The 21,523-nt window shown below is 44.2% G+C and overlaps 1 protein-coding gene across 4 annotated transcripts in view; it reads right to left on the minus strand.

The window, feature by feature from the left end:
- The window catches only part of LOC129853632 (protein FAM83H-like), a 32,362-nt gene extending 11,210 nt beyond the window's left edge, over positions 1-21,152 (minus strand). For 2 of the 4 annotated variants that reach the window (XM_055919910.1, XM_055919891.1), the window contains exons 1-2: positions 20,673-21,152; positions 15,780-16,231 (exon numbers count right to left, since the gene is read on the minus strand). In XM_055919910.1, coding sequence (XP_055775885.1) covers positions 15,780-16,223 — 444 coding nt within the window. In that variant the 5' untranslated portion in view covers positions 16,224-16,231; positions 20,673-21,152. Of the gene's footprint in view, positions 1-15,779; positions 17,910-20,672 lie in introns of those variants that run through there. The other 2 variants (XM_055919919.1, XM_055919900.1) reach the window with 2 other exon arrangements.
- Between the last annotated feature and the right edge of the window lie 371 nt (positions 21,153-21,523).

Below are 21,523 nucleotides of genomic sequence, written 5' to 3' on the forward strand. Positions count from 1 at the left end.
ACCCTGGTGCTAGAGGGGTTACGCAGCTGGAGGTTGAATGTTTGAAGGGGTACAGGACTACAAAAAGTTTGGGAACCACTGGCCTAGTCAAAGTCCAGACCTATCTCAGTTGAGATGTTGTGACAGGACGAAACGAGCAGTTCATGCTTGAAAATCCACAAATATTGCCAAGTTAAAGCAGTTCTGCATGCAAGAGTGGACATAAATTCCTCCACAGTGATGTGAGAGACTGAGAGGGCTGCCTCGCTTCTAGTTCTTAGGAAACTTCGCAGTATTTTGTTTTTTATATATTATTTATTACATTGTTAGCCCAGAAAATGTTGTGTGTTATTACATACAGCCGGGAAGAACTATTGGATATCAGAGCGGCGGTAACTCACCAGCACTACCAGCATTACAACCAGGAATATGACTTTCCCGAAGCGGATCCTTTGTTTGCACCACCCAGGGCAAATTAACTGATTCCAGAGGCCGACCCAAAACAACGCCGGTGGAGAAGAAGAATTCGGAGCGGTCTTCTAGTCAGACTTAGGAGGTGCGCACACCACCCACCGCTAATGTTCAGTCCCTGGATAACAAAGTTGACGAGATCAGGGCAAGGGTTTCTTCCCAGAGAGACATCAGGGATTGTAACATACTCTGCTTCACGGAAACATGTCTCTCTCGGGATATACTGTCGGAGTCGGGCCAGCCATCTGGTTTCTCAGTTCATTGCACTGACAGGAATAAACATCTCTCTGGGAAGAGGAAGGGCGGGGTGTATGTGCCATGTCTAACGACTCCTGGTGTAATTGTAATAATATACAGGAACTCAAGTCCTTTTGTTCACCCGACCTAGAATACCTTGTAATCAAATGCCGACCCTGTTATCTCCCATGAGAATTCTCTTCGGTTATTGTCACAGCCGTGCATATCCCCCCTCTAGCCGATACCACGACAGCCCTCAAGAACTTCACTGAACTTTGTGCTAACTGGAAATCTTTTGACAATGGAGATGGCCGCCGTTTTACGATCCCGTAACCAATTTTTCTATTGTGTATGTTTTTTCGCGTTATTTGCAAGTTATTTTGTACATAATGTTTCTGCCTCTGTGTCTTATGACCGAAAAGAGCTTTTAGATATCAGGACAGCGATTACTCACCCCATACTGGAAGAATACTTTTTCTTCAATGAGTAGGGGGGGAAGGATTTACTTCAGACTCCTGACAAGGCCCTCATCCCCGTCATTCACAGGAGAAAGAGACAGAGGTATCGTGGACAAAGTTCTGGGTGCCTTGTTAGGATCCGTCGCCAAAAGGGTAATATACCTTTACCATCGGTCCTATTAGCCAACGTACAATCAATCGATAATAAAATAGACGAACTACGATCACGTATATCCTACCAATGAGACAATTAACTGATTTCTGCTCTCGTAAAAGCCTGGGTTTTCTGCACGTTAACACCATAAGCTTATTACCTAAAAATAATAAATTGAAAGTGTGGGTTCACAGCTCAAATCCAGATGTGTTGGTCATTAGTGAGACATGGTTAAGGAAGAGTATTATAAATACTGATGTTAACCTTTCTGTTATAACCTTTTTCAGCAAGACAGATCTTCCAAAGGTGGGGTAGTGGCAATCTTTACCAAGGATCACCTTCAGTGCTCGGTTGTCTCCACCAAGTCTGTCCCCAAACAATTTGATTTGCTGGTTTTAAGCATTAAACTTTCAAATAGCTCTTTGTTGCTGGGTGCTACCGTCCTCCATCAGCACCAGCCTGTACCCTACCTGCCTTAAGCTCTCTCCTGGCCCCTTACACTAAGTATGAATTTGTCCTGCTAGGTGACCTAAACTGGGACATGCTTAACCCACCTGACCAAGTCCTAAAGCAATGGGACTCCCTAAATCTTCCTCAGATTATTGCCAATCCGACAAGGTATGACTCCAACCACCCAGAAAAGGCTACTCTCCTTGATGTTATCCTCACAAGTAATCCTGGTAGGTATCAGTCTGGCGTTTTCTGTAATGACCTCAGTGATCACTATTTTACAGCCTGTGTTCGTAAAGGCTGCTCAGTGAAACAACCTGTCCTGATTTGTTATAGACACTTGCAAAAAACTTTAATGAGCAAGCCTTCCTTCATGATCTGGCCTCTGTAAAATGGTATAGAATCAGCTTGATCACCCCCCCCCTTTTTGATATTTTCAGTGGTATTGTTAACAGTGATCTTGCAGAGTTACTCCACCTCAAGAATTGCATTTGGCGAAAGGCTCGGCACATGCATACTCAGGCTGACTGGCTCTTGTTCAGGCAAATGAGAAATAAGTGCACTAAGGCTATTCGGAAGGCCAAAGTTACTTACTTTAAGGAGCAGTTCTCTCTCTGTGGGTCTAACCCCAAGAAGTTCTGGAAAACAGTTAAAGACCTGGATAATAAACCCTTCTCCTCACAGCTGCCCATGTCCCTTAATGTTGATGATGTGGTTGTAACTGACAAGAAGCACATGGCTGAGCTCTTTAATCACCACTTCATTAAGTCAGGATTCCTATTTGACTAAGCCATGCCTCCTTGCCCGTCAAACATTTCCTCATCTCCTACCCCTTCTAATGCGACTATTCCCGATGCTTCTCCCTCTTTTCCCCTGCTCCGCTACAAAGTTTCTCCCTGCAGGCAGTCACTGAGTCCGAGGTGCTAAAGGAGCTCCTGAAACTTGACCCCAAAAAACCATCTGCAGATGGTTTAGACCCTTTCTTCTGTAAGGTTGCTGCCCCTATCATCGCCAAGCCTTTCTCCGACCTTTTTAACCTGTCTCTCCATTCTGGGGAGGTTCCCATTGCTTGGAAGGCAGCTACGGTTCGTCTTTTATTTAAAGGGAGAGATCAAGTTGGTCCTAACTGTTTATAGGCCAATTTCTATTTTGCCCATATTATCAAAAGTGTTGGAAAAACTTGTTAATAATCAAAAGATTGGCTTTCTTGATGTCTATCGTATTATCTCTGGTATGCAATCTGTTGTCCGCTCAGGTTATGGATGTGTCACTGCAACCTTAAAGGTCCTCAATGATGTCACTATTACCCTTGATTCTAAGCAATGTTGTGCTGCTGTTTTTTTTGACTTGGCCAAAGCTTTTGATACGGTAGACCATTCCATTTTTTGTGGGCCGGCTAAGGAGTATTGGTGTCTATGAGGGGCCTTTGACCTGGTTTGCTAACTACCTCTCTCAAAGAGTGTAGTGTATAAAGTCAGAAAATCTGCTGTCTCAGTCACTGCCTTTCACCAGGGAGTAACCCAAGGCTCAATCCTAGGCCCCACGCTCTTCTCAATTTACATCAACAACATAGCTCAGGTAGTAGGAAGCTCTCTCATCCATTTATATACAGATATTACAGTCTTTTTACACAGCTGGCCGCTCCCCGGATCTTCCCAAAACTTTACAACAAAGCTTTCTTAGTGTCCAACAAGCTTTCTTTACCCTTAACCTTGTTCTGAGCATCTCCAAAACAAAGGTCATGTGGTTTGGTAAAAAGGAGGCCCCTCTCCCCACAGGTGTGATTACTACCTTTGAGGGTTTAGAGCTTGATGTAGTCACCTTATACAAGTACTTGGGAGTATGGCTAAATGGAAGTTTACATACACCTTAGCCAAATACATTTAAACTCAGTTTTTCACAATTGCTGACATTTAATCCTAGTAAAAATTCCCTGTCTTAGGTCAGTTAGGATCACCACTTTATTTCAAGAATGTGAAATGTCAGAATAATAGTAGAGAGAATTATTTATTTCAGCTTTTATTTCTTTCATCACATTCCCAGTGGGTCAGAAGTTTACATACACTCAATTAGTATTTGGTAGCATTGGCTTTAAATTGTTTAACTTGGGTCAAATGTTTTGGGTAGCCTTCCACAAGCTTCCCACAATAAGTTGGGTGAATTTTGGCACATTCCTCCTGACAGAGCTGGTGTAACTGAGTAAGGTTTGTTGGCCTCCTTGCTCGCACACGCTTTTTCAGTTCTGCCCACAAAAGTTCTATAGGCTGGAGGTCAGTGCTTTGTGGTGGCCACTCCAATACTTTGTTGTCCTTCAGCCATTTTGCCACAACTTTGGAAGTATGCTTGGGGTCATTGTCCATATGAAAGTCCCATTTGCGACCAAGCTTTAACTTCCTGACTGATGTCTTTGTAACGAGTATTACCGAAGGTGGCCTTCCTTCCTGTTCGAGTGGCGCTCGGCGGTCGTCGTCACCGGTCTACTAGCTGCCACCGATCCTTTTTTCCTTTTCGTTTGGTTTTGTCTAATTGATTTCACCTGTTTATTGTTTGGTTGTTAGGGTGGTGTTATTTAAGTTCGTTTAGCCCGTTTATGTTTGTGCGGGCTTGTTTTTCTGTTTGTATCTGAGGTTGCTATTTTCATTGGGGTTTTTCCACAGACTGGATTTATTTTCCAGTTTTGGACTTTATTCAAGTTGGAGTTTTACGCCAATGTTTTTGACGTTACCAGTTGAATTTCTGGTTGGACATTAAAAAGTGGTTTTCCCCGTTACCTTTGCTCTCTGCGCCTGACTCCTTACCTTTGTCCTCATCGAGTGTAACAGAAGCCCGCACCAACCATGGAGCCAGCAGGAGCAGCGACCACCCCTCTCCCCACGATGGAGGAGAGAGTCCTTCATCACACGTCCATCCTTCATCGCATCGGATCAGCTATGGATCTTATGATGGAGAGGATGGATCGTTGGGAGAGGAGTGGTCTCCCTACTAACCCACCTACCCTCCCTCCAGCAACTATACCATCTCCTCCAGCGGGACCCGGTACCAGCGCGTTGCGTATTACGCCTCCAAGCCAGTACGATGGAGCGGCGGCGGGGTGCCAGGGATTCCTGCTACAATTAGACCTGTACCTGGCCACCGTCCGACCAGCTCCCTCAGATGAAGAGAGCGTGAGTGTCCTCGTCTCCTGCCTGACGGGTAGAGCCCTAGAGTGGGCCAATGCGGTCTGGAACGGGGCCGACTCAGCGAGGGGCCACTACCCGGAGTTCACCCGCCGTTTTCGGGCCGTGTTCGATCACCCTCCAGATGGCCGAGCGGCGGGTGAGAGATTGTTCTATCTACGACAGGGGACGAGGAGCGCGCAGGACTTCGCGCTGGATTTCCGGACCTTGGCTGCTGGAGCAGGGTGGAACGACAGGGCCCTGATAGACCATTACAGGTGTAGCCTGAGAGAGGACGTCCGCAGAGAGCTGGCTTGTCGGGACACTACGCTAAGTTTGGATGAACTAATAGACATGTCTATCCGGTTAGACCATCTGCTAGCTGCTCGCGGACGTTCTGAAAGGGTCCTGTTCGTTCCATCTCCTGACCCTCCTGCTCCCATCCCGATGGAGCTAGGAGGGGCAGCATCTAGGGAGATCGGAGGAGGCTCCTCCTGTACCAGTTGTGGCCGAAGAGGGCACACTTCCGGTCGGTGCTGGAGGAGTTCATCTGGGAATCGAGAGGGCAGGCAGAACACTCCTCGGTCACCTCAGGTGAGTCAGCACCACACTCTCCCAGAGCTTCCTGTTGGTCACATGTTTTTGTTAATATGTTTCCTTAAATTTTTTCCCTCTCTCCAGCATAAGGCGCTAGTCGATTCAGGCGCAGCTGGGAATTTTATAGATCGCGGACTCGCTCAGAGGTTGAGGATTCCGTTAGTTAAGGTAGACCCCCCTTTTCCTGTGCACTCTTTAGATAGTCGACCGTTAGGGTCAGGGCTGGTCAGGGAGGCCACAATTCCTTTGGAGATGATTACGCAGGGGAATCATAAGGAACGGATTAGTCTGTTTCTTATCGATTCACCTGCGTTTCCGGTGGTGCTGGGGATTCCTTGGCTGGCTATTCACAATCCGACGATTTCGTGGAAACAGGGAGCTCTACAGGGGTGGTCTGATGAGTGTTCAGGCAGGTGTGTAGGAGTTTCCATCGGTGCGACCACGGTGGAGAGTCCAGACCAGGTTTCCACCGTGCGCATTCCCGCTGAGTATGCCGATTTGGCTATCGCTTTCAGTAAAAAGAAGGCGACCCAATTACCTCCCCATCGACAGGGGGATTGCGTGATAAACCTCCAGGTAAACGCTGCACTTCCCAGGAGTCATGTGTATCCTTTGTCCCAGGAGGAGACGTTGGCTATGGAGACATATGTTACGGAAGCTCTGGGACAGGGATTCATTCGGCCCTCCATGTCACCCGTCTCCTCGAGTTTCTTTTTTGTGAAGAAAAAGGATGGTGGGTTGCGTCCGTGTATTGATTATCGAGGTCTAAATTCCATCCCGGTGGGTTTTAGTTACCCACTACCTCTCATCGCTACGGCGATGGAATCATTCCACGGAGCACGGTTCTTCACGAAACTGGATCTTAGGAGCGCGTATAATCTGGTGCGTATTCGGGAGGGAGATGAGTGGAAAACCGCGTTTAGTACTACATCGGGCCATTATGAGTACCTCGTCATGCCGTACGGGTTAAAGAATGCTCCAGCTGTCTTTCAATCCTTTGTTGACGAGATTCTCAGAGACCTGCACGGACAGGGTGTGGTGGTGTATATTGACGATATTTTGATCTACTCCGCTACACGCGCCGCGCATGTGTCTCTGGTGCGCAAGGTTCTTGGGCGACTGCTGGAGCATGACTTGTACGTGAAGGCGGAGAAATGTGAGTTTTCTAAACAAGCCGTTTCCTTCCTGGGTTACCGCATTTCCAGCTCGGGGGTGGATATAGGGGGTGACCGCGTAAAAGCCGTGCGTAATTGGCCGACTCCGACCACGGTAAAAGAGGTGCAGCGGTTCTTAGGGTTTGCCAATTACTACCGGAGGTTTATCCGGGGTTTTGGTCAGGTAGCAGCCCCTATTACCTCACTCCTGAAGGGGGGGCCGGTGCGTTTGCAGTGGTCGGCAGAGGCAGACAGGGCCTTCTGTAGGTTGAAGGTGCTGTTTACCGAGGCACCAGTGTTGGCGCATCCGGACCCTTCTTTGGCGTTTATAGTAGAGGTGGACGCATCCGAGGCTGGGGTTGGAGCGGTGCTCTCATAGCGCTCGGGTGTGCCACCAAAACTCCGCCCTTGTGCTTTTTTTTCAAAAAAACTTGGGCCAGCGGAGCGGAATTATGATGTGGGGGATAGGGAGTTGTTGGCTATGGTTAAGGCCCTGAAGGTGTGGAGACACTGGCTTGAGGGGGCTAAGCACCCTTTCCTCATCTGGACTGACCACCGTAACCTGGAGTATATCCGATCAGCTAAGAGACTGAATCCGCGTCAGGCAAGGTGGGCCATGTATTTCACCAGATTTCGTTTTACGATCTCGTATCGACCAGGTTCCCTTAATACTAAGGCCGACGCGCTGTCTCGCCTCTATGACTCAGAGGAGCGGTCCATCGATCCTACTCCCATCATTCCGGCGGCCAAGTTGGTGGCACCGATAGTATGGGAGGTGGACGCGGACATCGAGCGGGCGTTAAGGGAGGAACCTGCGCCTCCACAGTGCCCGGAGGGGCGTAGGTATGTACCGCTCGCTGTTCGTGATCAATTGATTCGATGGGCTCATGGTATACTCTCGTCGGGTCACCCGGGTATTTCGAGGACAGTGCGAGGTCTTAGGGGGAAGTACTGGTGGCCCACCTTGGAGAGGGATGTGCGATTCTATGTCTCTTCCTGTTCGGTGTGCGCTCAGAGTAAGGCTCCTAGGCACCTGCCTCGAGGGAAGTTACAACCCCTCCCCGTTCCACAACGGCCGTGGTCCCATCTTTCGGTAGATTTTCTGACTGACTTACCTCCATCTCAGGGGAACACTACGATCCTGGTCGTTGTGGATCGGTTCTCTAAGTCCTGCCGTCTTATCCCGTTGCCCGGTCTCCCTACGGCCCTGCAGACTGCGGAGGCATTATTTACCCATGTCTTCCGGCACTACGGGGTGCCCGAGGATATTGTTTCTGATCGGGGTCCCCAGTTCACTTCCAGAGTATGGAAGGCGTTTATGGAGCATTTGGGGGTCTCGGTCAGCCTTACATCGGGGTATCACCCGGAGAGTAATGGGCAGGTGGAGAGAGTGAACCAGGAGGTGGGTAGGTTTCTGCGGTCGTATTGCCAGGACCGGCCAGGGGAGTGGTCAAGATACATCCCTTGGGCAGAAATTACTCAGAACTCACTAAGCCACTCCTCTACCAACATGTCACCATTTGAGTGTGTGTTGGGGTATCAGCCGGTTCTGGCACCATGGCATCAGAGTCAGACCGAGGCTCCTGCGGTGGAGGAGTGGGTACAGCGCTCTAAGGAGACTTGGAGAGCCGTCCAGGAGTCTCTGCGTCAGGCGAGTAGACGGCAGAAGAAGAGCGCTGACCGTCACCGCAGTGAGGCCCCCGTGTTTGCACCGGGGGATAGGGTCTGGCTCTCGACCCGAAACCTGCCCCTCCGCTTGCCCTGCCGGAAGCTGGGTCCGCAGTGTGTAGGGCCATTTAAAGTCCTGAGGAGAATAAATGAGGTGTGTTACCGATTGTTACTTCCTTCTTATTATCGTATTAACCCCTCATTTCATGTGTCTCTCCTCAGGCCGGTGGTAGCTGGTCCCATGCAGGAAGGTGAGGTGCCGGAGGTCCCTCCACCCCCTCTGGATATAGAGGGGTCCCCGGCGTACAGGATAAGGTCCATTCTGGATTCCAGACGTCGGGTGGGGGGCCTGCAGTACCTCGTGGACTGGGAGGGGTACGGTCCGGAGGAGAGGTGCTGGGTCCCGGTGGGGGATATATTGGATCCATCTATGCTGAGAGAGTTCCATCGCCTCCATCCGGATCGCCCTGCGCCTCGGCCCCCGGGTCGTCCTCGAGGCCGGCGTCGGCGCGCTGCGGGAGCTGCGCGTCAGGAGGGGGGTACTGTAACGAGTATTACCGAAGGTGGCCTTCCTTCCTGTTCGAGTGGCGCTCGGCGGTCGTCGTCGCCGGTCTACTAGCTGCCACCGATCCTTTTTTCCTTTTCGTTTGGTTTTGTCTAATTGATTTCACCTGTTTATTGTTTGGTTGTTAGGGTGGTGTTATTTAAGTTCGTTTAGCCCGTTTATGTTTGTGCGGGCTTGTTTTTCTGTTTGTATCTGAGGTTGCTATTTTCATTGGGGTTTTTCCACAGACTGGATTTATTTTCCAGTTTTGGACTTTATTCAAGTTGGAGTTTTACGCCAATGTTTTTGACGTTACCAGTTGTATTTCTGGTTGGACATTAAAAAGTGGTTTTCCCCGTTACCTTTGCTCTCTGCGCCTGACTCCTTACCTTTGTCCTCATCGAGTGTAACAGTCTTGAGATTTTGCTTCAATATATCCACATAATTTTCCTGCCTCATGATGCCATTTATTTTGTGAAGTGCACCAGTCCCTCCTGCAGCAAAGCACCCCCACAACATGATGCTGCCACTCCCGTGCTTCAAGGTTGGGATGTTGTTCTTCGGCTTGCAAGCATCCCCCTTTTTCCTCCAAACGTAACAATGGTCATTATGGCCAAACAATTATATTTTTGTTTCAGCAGACCAGAGGACATTTCTCCAAAAAGTATGATATTTGTACCCATGTGCAGTTGCAAACCGTAGTCTGGCTTATTTATGGCTGTTTTGGAGCAGTGTCTTCTTCCTTGATGAGCGGCCTTTCAGGTTATGACGATATAGGACTCGTTTTACTGTGGATATAGATCATTTTGTACCTGTTTCCTCCAGCATCTTCACAAGGTCGTTTGCTGTTGTTCTGGGATTGATTTGCACTTTTCGCACCAAAGTACTTTCATCTCCAGGAAACAGAATGCGTCTCCTTCCTGAGCGGTATGACGGCTGCCTGGTCCCATGGTGTTTATACTTGCGTACTATTGTTTGTACAGATGAACGTGGTACCTTCAGGTGTTTGGAAATTGCTCCCAAGGATGAACCAGACTTGTGGTTTAGTTTTTTTCTGAGGTCTTGGCTGATTTCTTTTGGTTTTTCCATGATGTCAAGCAAAGAAGCACTGAGTTTGAAGGTAGGCCTTGAAATACACTCACAGGTACACCTCCAATTGACTCACATTTTGTCAATTAGCCTATCAGAAGCTTCTAAAGCCATGACATAATTTTCTGGAATTTTCCAAGCTGTTTAAAGGCACAATCAACTTACTGTATGTAAACTTCTGACCCACTGGAATTGTGATACAGTGAAATAATCTGTCTGTAAACAATTATTGGAAAAATGACTTGTGTCATGCACAAAGTAGATCTCCTAACCGACTTGCTTAACAAGAAATTTGTGGAGTGGTTGAAAAACGAGTTTTAATGACTCCAACCTAAGTGTATGTAAACTTCCGACTTCAACTGTATCAAAGCTGCAGGCTAAAGTTAATTATAGACTTGGTTTCCTCTATTGTAATCGCTCTTCTTTCGCCCCAGCTGCAAAACTAACCCTGATTCAGATGAACATCCTATCCATGCTAGATTACAGAGATGTAATTTATTAATCGGCAGGTAAGGATGCTCTTGAATGGCTAGATGTTCTTTACCATTAGGCCATCAGATTTGCCCCCACTGCTCCTTCTATGGCACATCACTGCACTCTATTCTCCTCTGTAAACTGGTCATCTCTGTATACCCGTCGCAAGACCCACTGGTTTATGCTTATTTATAAAACCTTCTAAGGCCTCACTCCCCCTGAGATACAGTATGTACTGCAGCCCTCATCCTCCACATGCAACACCCATTCTGCCAGTCACGTTCTCTTAAATGTCCCCAAAGCACACACATCCCTGGGTCGCTCCTCTTTTCAGTTCGCCACAGCTAGCGACTGGAACAAGCTGCAACAAACACTCAAACTGGACAGTTTTATCTCAATCTTCAAAGACTCAATCATGGACACTCTTACTGAGAGTTGTGGCGGCTTTGCGGGATGTATTGTTGTCTCCACCTTCTTGTCCTTTGTGCTGTTGTCTGTGCCTAATAATGTTTTGTGCTGCTACCATGTTGTTGTCATGTTGTGTTGTTACCATGCTGTGTTTTCATTGGTTGCTGCCTTGCTATGTTGTTGTCTTAGGTCTCTCTTTATGTAGTGTTGTCTCTCTTGTCGTGATGTGTGTTTTTTCCTATATTTATATGTTATATATTTGTTTTATTTTTAATCCCAGCCCCCGTCACTGCAGGAAGACTTTTGCCTTTTGGTAGGCCATCATTGTAAATAAGTTTTTTCTTAACTGACTTGCCTAGTTAAATGAAGGTTAAATAAATGTTTTTTACATTTTTTATTAACAACTGTAATATCTTATGTTTCACAGAGTCATGGCTGAACGACGGCATCTCCTGAGTGCAAGAGGCGTCACTACAGTCCCTGGTTCGAATCCAGTCTGTATCACATCCGGCCGTGATTGGGAGTCTCATAGGGCGGCGCACAATTGGCCCAGCCCCGTCCGGGTTTGGCTGGGGTAGGCCGTCATTGTAAATAAGAATGTGTTCTTAACTGTCTTGCCTAGTTAAATTAAACAAAAACAAACAAATCTGATGAAAAGCTGTAGACCACACTATTTACACGAGAGAGTTTTCATCTATATTTTTTGTAGCTGTCTACATACCACCACAAACCGATGCTGGCACTAAGACCGCACTCAATGCGCTGTATTCAGCCATAATTTCCTGCATTAAAGGGATTTAATGCAGAAAAACTAAAATCCGTTTCATCTAATTTCTATCAGCATGTTAAATGTGCAACCAGAGGGGAAAAAACTTTAGACCACCTTTACTCCACACACAGAGATGCATACAAAGCTCTCCCTCGCCCTCCATTTGTCAAATCTGACCATAATTCTATCCTCCTGATTCCTGCTTACACGCAAAAACTAAAGCAGGAAGCACCAGTGACTCGGTCAATAAAAAAGTGGTCAGATGAAGCAGATGCTAAGCTACAGGACTGTTTTGCTAGCACAGACTGGAATATGTTCTGGGATTCTTCCGATGGCATTGAGGTGTACAACACATCAGTGACTGGCTTCATCAATAAGTGCATCGATGACGTCATCCCCACAGTGACCATACATACATACTCCAACCAGAAGCCATGGATTACAGGCAACATCCGCACTGAGCTAAAGGGTAGAGCTGTTGCTTTCAAGGAGCGGGACTCTAACCCGGAAGCTTATAAGATATCCCGCTATTCCCTCCGATGAACCATCAAACAGGCAAAGCGTCAATGCAGGACTAAGATTGAATCGTACTACACCGGCTCCAACGTTCGTCGGATGTGGCAGGGCTTGTAAACTATTACAGACTACAAAGGGAAGCACAGTTATGAGCTGCCCAATGACACGAGCCTACCAGATGAGCTAAATTACTTCTATGCTCGCTTCGAGGCAAGTAACACTGAAGCAGTCTGCTGTCCCCACTTGCTTCAAGATGGCCACCATTGTTCCTGTACCCAAGAATGCAAAGGTAACTGAACTAAATGACTATCACCCCGTAGCACTCACTTCTGTCATCATGAAGTGCTTTGAGAGACTAGTCAAGGATCATATCACCTCCACCTTACCTGTCACCCTAGACCCACTTCAATTTGCTTACCGCCCCAATAGGTCCACAGACGATGCAATCGCCATCACATTGCATCCATCTGGACAAGAGGAATACCCATGTAAGAATGCTGTTCATTGACTATAGCTCAGCATTCAACACCATAGTACCCTCCATGCTCATCATTAAGCTTGAGACCCTGGGTCTGAACTCCGCCCTGTGCAATTAGGTTCTAGACTTCCTGACGTGTCGCCCCCAGGTGGTGAAGGTAGGAAACAACATCTCCACTTCGCTGATCCTCAACACTGGGGTCACACAAGGGTGCGTGCTCAGCCCCCTCCTATACTCAGCCCCCCCTGTTCACCCATGCACGCCTCCAACTCAATCATCAAGTTTGCAGACGACACAACAGTAGTAGGCTTGATTACCAACAACGACGAGACAGCCCACAGGGAGGAGGTGAGGGGTCTGGGAGTGTGGTGTCAGAAAAATAACCTCACGCTCAACATCAACAAAACAAAGGATATGATCGTGGACTTCCAAAAACAGTAGAGGGTGCACCCCCCTATCCACATTGACGGGACAGCAGTGGAGAAGGTCGAAAGTTTTAAGTTCCTTGGCGTACATATCACTGACAAACTGAAATGGTACATCCACACAGACAGTTTGGTGAAGGAAGCGCAACAGCGCCTCTTCAACCTCAGGAGGCTGAAGAAATTTGGCTTGTCACCCAAAACCCTCACAACCTTTTACAGATGCACAATTGAGAGCATCCTGTCGGGCTGCATCACCATCTGGTACGGCAACTGCACCGCCCACAACTGCAAGGCTCTCCAGAGGGTGGTGCGGTCTGCCCTCCAGAACACCTACAGCACCAGATGTCACAGGAAGGCCAAAAAGATCATCAAGGACAACAACCACTCGAGCCACTGCCTCCAGAAGGTGAGGTCAGTACAGGTGCATCAAATCTGGGACCGAGAGACTGAAAACAGCTTCCATCTCAAGGTCATCAGACTGTTAAATAGCCATCACTAGCACAGAGAGGCTGCTGCCTACATACACATACCGGTACTTGAAATCATTGCCCACTTTAATACATGGAACACTAGTCACTTTAATAATGTTTACATATCTTGCACTACTCATCTCATATGTATATACTGTATTCTATACTATCTACTGTATCTTAGTCTATGCTGCTCTGACATTCCTCAACCATATATTTATATATTCTTAATTCCATTCCTTTACTTAGATTTGTGTGTATTAGGTATTGGTTGTGAAGTTGTTAGATATTACTTGTTAGATATTGTTGCATTAGAAGGAACTAGAAGCACAAGCATTTCGCTACACCCGCAAGAACATCTGCTAGAACACGTGTATGTGACCGATACAATTTGATTTGACTCAATCAACAACTACAGGAAGCATTTGGTTGCAGTCATTGCAGTTAAAGGTGGCACAACCAGTTATTGAGTGTAAGGGGGCAATACATTTTTCACACAAGGGAATTGGGTGTTGCATGAATTTTTCACACAAGGGAATTGGGTGTTGCATAACTTTGTTAATTAAATAAATGAAATAAGTATATAGTAAGTAAGATCTGATAACATTCAGCAGAAAAATATGCTAAAAAAATGTAATCAGAAAGGGGGAAAATACTTTTTAGCTCTAACTTTTAGAGCTATAAGCTATTATGACCCCATCACTGAAAGTTACAACTCACAGGAACACATGTATCCTGTTTCCTTCTACGATGCTCATAAGCCTTGCAGGTCTCATTAGAAGGGACAGTGACATAACTGCAATTGAAAGCAATGCAGATCTTATTTTCTAGACACACAATTCCTACCTGATGATCTTCCTTGATGTTTTCGTGAACTTTGCAAAACATTTTGAATGCATTTTAGTCACTTTGTGATGCAAGTAAAAAATGTAATCAAATTATTTCACGTTTTCTTATTAGCCTTATGAACATACATTTGTTACAGTTTCTATCTGTGCTAGAAAAAAATAGTAGTATATCGGTATTGGCCTGCAATATCCACATTGGTGCATCTCTTATTGAATGTCTAAAACCAGATAAAAAGATAACATTTTGCAATAACTGCCTTGGCCTTGTGGTTAAAAAGTCCACCCTGAGATTGAAAGGTTGGGGGTTCGATGCCCAGTTGAGAATGTGACCTGATGCCTCTCTGCTTGACACATTAAGGAGTTGAATTAGGGGTTAGGCCCTGCAACAGACTACTGTCCTGTCCAGGGGGGGGTACTTGTATATCAAGCTGCTTCACGCTACAGAAGCAGAAGATAGGCTCTTGGCCTTTCTGTCTCAGACAAGACTTACCAAGGCTTGTTTTACACCTGGGCCTTGTTATGGATAAAACCAGTACAGACAGATTGGTACAAGGTACCTGCCCCAAAAATATTTGTACATGTTGAGAATATTCACCAACAGAGGATATTTGAATAGTAATCTTCATGTGCACCTCAAAAAACAAACAAGGGTTTTTTATGTTTGAATATTTTCTGTATATAAAGTGGCAAGCCAACCATTATATTTCCTACATTGTCCTTAAAACTCCACTAAATGTTTTATTTCCTTTACTTTACTATGTTTTCTACCAACCTTCCAGAGAAGCCATGAGTAATGGCAAACCTTGTTAAAGGCCCAGTGCAGTCAAAACTCTGTATCATATCAAATTTGGTATCATATTGTATAACAGCTTATCATTTCAACTGTTATTTCCTGATAGTTGCTGGTTGAAAATAAAATCAACACAGGATGTTTTAATCAGCAGGTTTTGCGTGGGTGGTTAAATATAATAGGTTATATTTCCCTCCCATTAGGCCCTTCTGCTCTGGTGGATTGATTTACACTGTGGTTAAAGCCCCACTTTGATCCCCCCCACTCAGACCACTCCCAGACAGTCCTAGTGACATTCTCGCTTGAGAAATAGTTTTTTTGCAACAAAACATTATTTTCTTTTTGACCACTTTAATGGAAAACTATTACAGTAAGGCACTTAATTGTTAACCAGAAATTATTTGATATTGAGATCAAAAACAGCTGCATTGGACCTGCAGGAAAATTATTTTACATTTGCTAAAAAAATCTAGGGGAGGACCCCCACACCCCGCCTAAATTGGGCCCCCCCCCATGTTCAAAAACCGACTATGCCCCTGATTCTACATTTACTATTATACTATTGCATATCCTTTCTGTTACACAACATATTGCCCAACAGAATCAGTTAGTATAGTTAGTATAATATGGAGCTGATTGACATACTTGTTGAGCATCCTTGATAAGTCGACGAGCCTGCGCCTTGATACTGGGCATATCTGGCTCAGAGGGGTTAACCAGCGTGGTGACCTCGGTGGGGCCTATGAAGTGATGCTGTTGGGGCCAGCCAAGGTCAAGACCAGGTGCATCCAAGTCAGAGTGCACAGGCCAGTATGTGTCTGAAGAGCCATCTCCCTCAGACTCTACATACGGGAGCTCTGGCTGAGTGCTCTGGTACGGAATTTGCACTGTGCACCTAATGTGCTCAATTTCCTGTCTGGAGAGGAAGTCCACCACATCCGCACTCTGGAGGAATTGATAATAGCCCTCCAAGTCATCCTCCACAAGTGCGTCAATGGCCAGCCGGTACTCCTCGCGGAAGTGGGAAGGCAGGTATTTGGGGTCCAGGGGGTTATCCCCGGCTGAGGAACACTGAGAGCGGTGCGCCATACTGATTCCTGAGAGAGAACATGAGAGGGTACACACAATATGAGAACTTGGTAGTGAGGAGGGATGGAAACAAAGTTATATGGTGGCAGATGTGTAGGCTATGAACAATTCTGCTTATTTATGGGTGATTTTGCAAATGCGGGCCTTTTTGTGTCTCAGGGTTAGATTTGTAAAATAAAATGTTAATTCCAAACAACAAAAAAATCACATTCATTAAGTAGAGACTAAAATAATCTTCAACTTTTTTTTCCAACTTTCAATGTTTTTTGTTTGTTTTATTCTCTAAAGCCTTTCATGTCTGGATTTCACTGTTTTGCACAGGTTTGTCCTGTCTTACACCCAGACTTTTGACATTCTACTATGTATTACACTTACAAAAGTCTTGATAATTAGAAAATGTTTAATGCACCTGTTTTTAAAAAGAGGCAAATAAATGGACACAATATAAATATTAGATGTGCATAAGCCATTTGTTTGTTTGTTTTTTACACAAAATACAGTCGTCTCTACGTGTTGTGTTATTGCCACCACGACAAGCAAATTACATGATAATAACGTTGTCACACCCTGACCTTAGAGATCCTTTTTATGTCTCTATTTTGGTTTGGTCAGGGCGTGAGTTGGGGTGGGCATTCTATGTTTTGTGTTTCTATGATTTTCTATTTCTATGTTTTGGCCGGGTATGGTTCTCAATCAGGGACAGCTGTCTATCGTTGTCTCTGATTGGGAACCATTTGCAGGCCTTGGTTCCCAATCAGAGAAAAAAGGTAGCTTTTTTCCCCCACCGTTCTTTGTGGGAAGTTGACTTTGTTTAGGGCACATAGCCTTTGAGCTTCACGGTTTGTTTTTGTAATGTTTATTGTTTTGTTCGGGGTCATTTTGATTTAAATAAAGAAACTGTATGCTCACCACGCTGCACCTTGGTCCTCTCCTTTAAACGGCTGTGACAAATGTTTTTTTAAAGTTTGTGTACTTGGTTACCATGGATATGAATAGTGACAGTGGAGCACATGGATGATGTCATGGAGGGAGATTCAAATTTTGATGCCGGGAAATTATAGAAAAATAAAGGTAAATATGACATGAGAAGATAATATTGTACGTCATTACCAAATAGGCTATAATGTCATCAAATTATGTTAGATTTTTAAAAATTGTTTTAATTATGTGTATTTAGGATACATTATATGCTAGCTGTTCAACTGGATTTAGCATACTAGAATCCCTGCAATTTATGACCAAATACTGTAAAAATGTCATTCCCACCACACGTTATTACCACCACATAATGAGCTGTGATGAAAAGGACAGAATGTGGTGGTAATGACAAAATGTATTAGTTCATACATTTTTACTTACCTTAAGACCTGAAAAGAAACATAAATTACATATGATCATGGTTAAGTTGAAATTGAACACTTATTTGCTAAATAAGACCATTACATTTTGTATTATGTTAGGATGATTGTGTGATTTTTATGTCTATTTGTGATTTTCTATGGTTATTACTGACTTTAATTATTATTTTTTTTTACTTTAATATAAGATACCCCCTTAAATCGACCAAGGAGAGGACAATGACATGTATTAACAAAATCAAACAAGATCCTATAAGATACCAAGAGTATCATAAGAAACAAAAAGATACCTCAAGAGAAAAGAAAGTGGTGAACTGAAACCCATCTCACAACTTTCCCAGTGAGAAAAAGGGGGGGGGGGGGGGGGGGGGGGGCAATGGGAAATAAACCAAAGAAACAGAAGATCAACTATCCAGAAATGAGTGGTTATGGAGTCATACATGTCAAGGAACACACTACATCACTCACCTGAAGTCTTACAGCTACAGAATGATGACCTACCTGCCCCTCAAATGGCACCGGATTCCCCCTCCTATTAAAACTCAGAAACCCCAAGACAGAGAGGCCGTAGGAAGGTGAAAAAAAACAGATCCAAAGTCTACAGAGATCTATGTATGGCAAATATGAAGTTGGAGGCCACAGGAAAGAAAAATTAGAAAGTATTACAAGAAATATATGAAAGATTGTCAGAGAAGATCCGTATTTAGGATTCTCTCAGCACAAAAACAAAACACCAAATGCGGTCAAAGCCACAGAATCTGAGAAGAATAACATAACACCATCATATCAGAGATGCAAGATAAATATCAGAAGCAACAGAGTACAAAAGACCAACAAGTGATATCCAAGGTTTTGGCTGGGAAATTACTAAAAAGTATTCCATGGTGAAAATGGCCCACAGAGAATTTGGATTCTCTGCGAAGACAACGTGTGGAAACAACAAATGGCCAGCCTGTCTGCAGTACTCAAGAAAGAAACATTTGAATGCAATTAGCCCAGCAATAGAAGGTGAAATAAAAATGCTCTTTGAATGTGATGATAACAATCGAGCATCAACAGGAAAAAGGGAAAGATTGACAAGACACAAGAATAAAATACAGAAGCGATAACTGAACGACACACTGGCAAAACTCAATCAGAAGTTAGAATTATCAGAGGTCAAGCTGTCATACACAGAGTTCACCAAAAGATGTCCCTTTTGGATTGTCAATCCATCAGTGAAAGACAGGGAGACATGCCGGTGTAAGACACATGCTAACCTTCAGTTCATGGCAGACAAGTTGTTATATCACAGAGTGGTTAAAAGCAGCAACATTTAAGAATTGGTTGGGTCTTTGTGTTGCGAGAAGATGACCAAATAGTGCATGTATCGAGAGTGCCCTCTTTGCAAAGAGAAAGAGCTGCAGACTTCCGCTTTTGATGGTGGACGACAAACATGGTGGTTTGAGTAGAATGCAAGGCAGAATAATGAGAGAAAAAAACTAAAGATGGAACAAAAGAGAAGTTTAATGTCCATTTGACTGTAAAGGAGAAGGTGTACGGTACCCTTCAAACTCTACTGGAAGACTTCACATGCAATTTGAAGAACAAACTTGGGAAACATACAATAAAATTAAACATGCACAACTGTGACATTAAAATGTGTTTTTCATCAGTTGTTTTATATGAAATGTAATTTGTGATTACCACAATGCTAAGTCATTACCATCACGGAACATATTTTTGAGGAAACGATGAATTAAATTACAATTGATATTGATGATTTTTCCAATAGATGAACCTTATGCTTGTTCTTAAGATAATACGATTTTGATGTGGTAAATACATGTTTCTGAGTATCATCAATGCATATATGGACATTTAGACATGACAATGATGAATACATATAATTTAAAAAACTTTTTTTTTAAATCATGAGAAATGTTTTATAAAATACCTTAAGCACAATTTCTGTGATTTTCTTTTCAACTAAGATAGCACGTTTTATAACGTGGTGGTAATGACATTTCCCCTCGGGTATTTGGGGAAACTGATAAAATTCGGAAATGTAGTAGGGTCTCAGCCACTATTAGATCTTGTTTCCAGACAGAGTGAAGAAAATATTCAGATAGATAAAAAGCAGTTTCAAGAGTTTTCATTTTCTAAAATATTTAACATCCAAAAGCGCCCGTATTTGCAAAATCAGCCATAAACAAGATATGTCACCATTTACATATTCATATTCTCTTGTGCATGTCCCTGTGTAACCCAACACTAAAACAAAGTGGAAAGGGGGATATATGCCACAGGGTAAAAAGGCTTATGGAGTGGCTCCTCCCCCTGGAACAACAGTCAATTCTTACTCCATTTGCAAGTTCATTTTTAGGCAGGCTGACATGAAAAGACAGAAATACCAAAGACCATACAGTGTGAAGAAGATAGGCTAAAACTGCTTCTCCAATAGAAATCCCTGATCACGCTTGTAGGCGATGTCATGGCGACATTGGCTAGCAAAGCTCATGCGTAGAAACACGTCTTCGGATCTAAAAGTCGTCTCGCGACGAACTGCGCATGTGCAAAGGCACTCATTCCATATAGGTAACTTTCAGGTTTGAGTAACAACATGTTCAACTACTTATGAATCTAGGTTGTGCCTTTAGATTACGACAAAATTAACAACTAAGGAATAATTTTTCACTTCTCTGATTGACTTCTCAAACACCGTCCTGTTCTGTTTGGTCTGTTTCGCAAGCGTTCCCGGAAGTTTAGCGATGTTGCGCCTCTGGGTTTAGAAACTCTGTGGAAATACAGTACTCAAAAGCCCAACATAATGCAAAAATGCTGAGGATAATGAGACTATTAACAAACATACACTTAACATAATAGTTTTTCTAGGAAATATCTATAACTTCGGGGACAATTATGTTTCTCATCTCATCAAAATAACCTTGCTATTTTGGTGGTTGAATAAAGTAGGTATAAATCCCCAAAACAAATCCCACGAACAAATCTATATGTTGATTTAAAAAAGAGTAGAGCCTAAATATCAACCAAGAGAGAAATGTTACACAGTATCTTCCCATATGTTTACTGAAACAATTTGAGAACTCACTTTATGGCTCAACTGAGATTCTTCGTGAATTGAATACATCCATGGTTTCAGTTTAGGCTGTTTGTTACCATTTAGTCCATCTCTCGAAACTTATTCTCCAATGAGACTGTATCGCATTCCTAGTCCGTGCTGGACTCGTCAAAAAGAGCGTGCTGCTTGGCTTTATCACCTACTCCGACAGAACCTGTTTATTTTTCATGCTTGCTTGAGGCATGTTAGGGAGAACGGAAGAGTTGCAGAAATGAGAAAAACGCCCGTCTCACATATTGCTGACGACTTCTGCCCCGCCTCAACTTTACAGATTGCAACTGCAAATGTTCAAAAAAAAAATTACAGTTATTTTGTAGCACGGATATATCAGCCCTCAGCCTTCCACACTCGGATATAATAGGAATGTGGTGTACATTGAACTCTGTCTAGTGTCGTTCCCTGCAGAACAGTCATCTGGTGATAGGACTGTATAAATATTGGTCATTGTCTTGGTAGTCTTTGTCAACTGTTAACGATAATCATGGCCGGCGCCAGAACAGATGGATGGGCATTTGATTTCCATAGGGGGGGACATTTTTTTCATGCGAATTTGTTTAAAAGAGGCACGTTTTTTTATGCGAATTTGTTTAATGAGTGTTATAGTAAAGACCAGTGAGTTTCAAGTTTGGGGAAGCTTACAATTTATTCTACCATTTCTACCGATCTGCGTGCCAGCTCTGATTTGCATATGCGCATTTTTTGTGGAAGTTTAATTTCAATAATAATGTTTTCGTTTTTCTAAATCATTGTCACTTGGTACAAATCTAAACATGATACAAATCTTTTTTTTTTTTTATTCAAGTAATGCAGGAGAACCATAC

This window comes from Salvelinus fontinalis, chromosome 1, assembly GCF_029448725.1.
Source record: "Salvelinus fontinalis isolate EN_2023a chromosome 1, ASM2944872v1, whole genome shotgun sequence".
Taxonomy (NCBI): Eukaryota; Metazoa; Chordata; class Actinopteri; order Salmoniformes; family Salmonidae; genus Salvelinus; species Salvelinus fontinalis.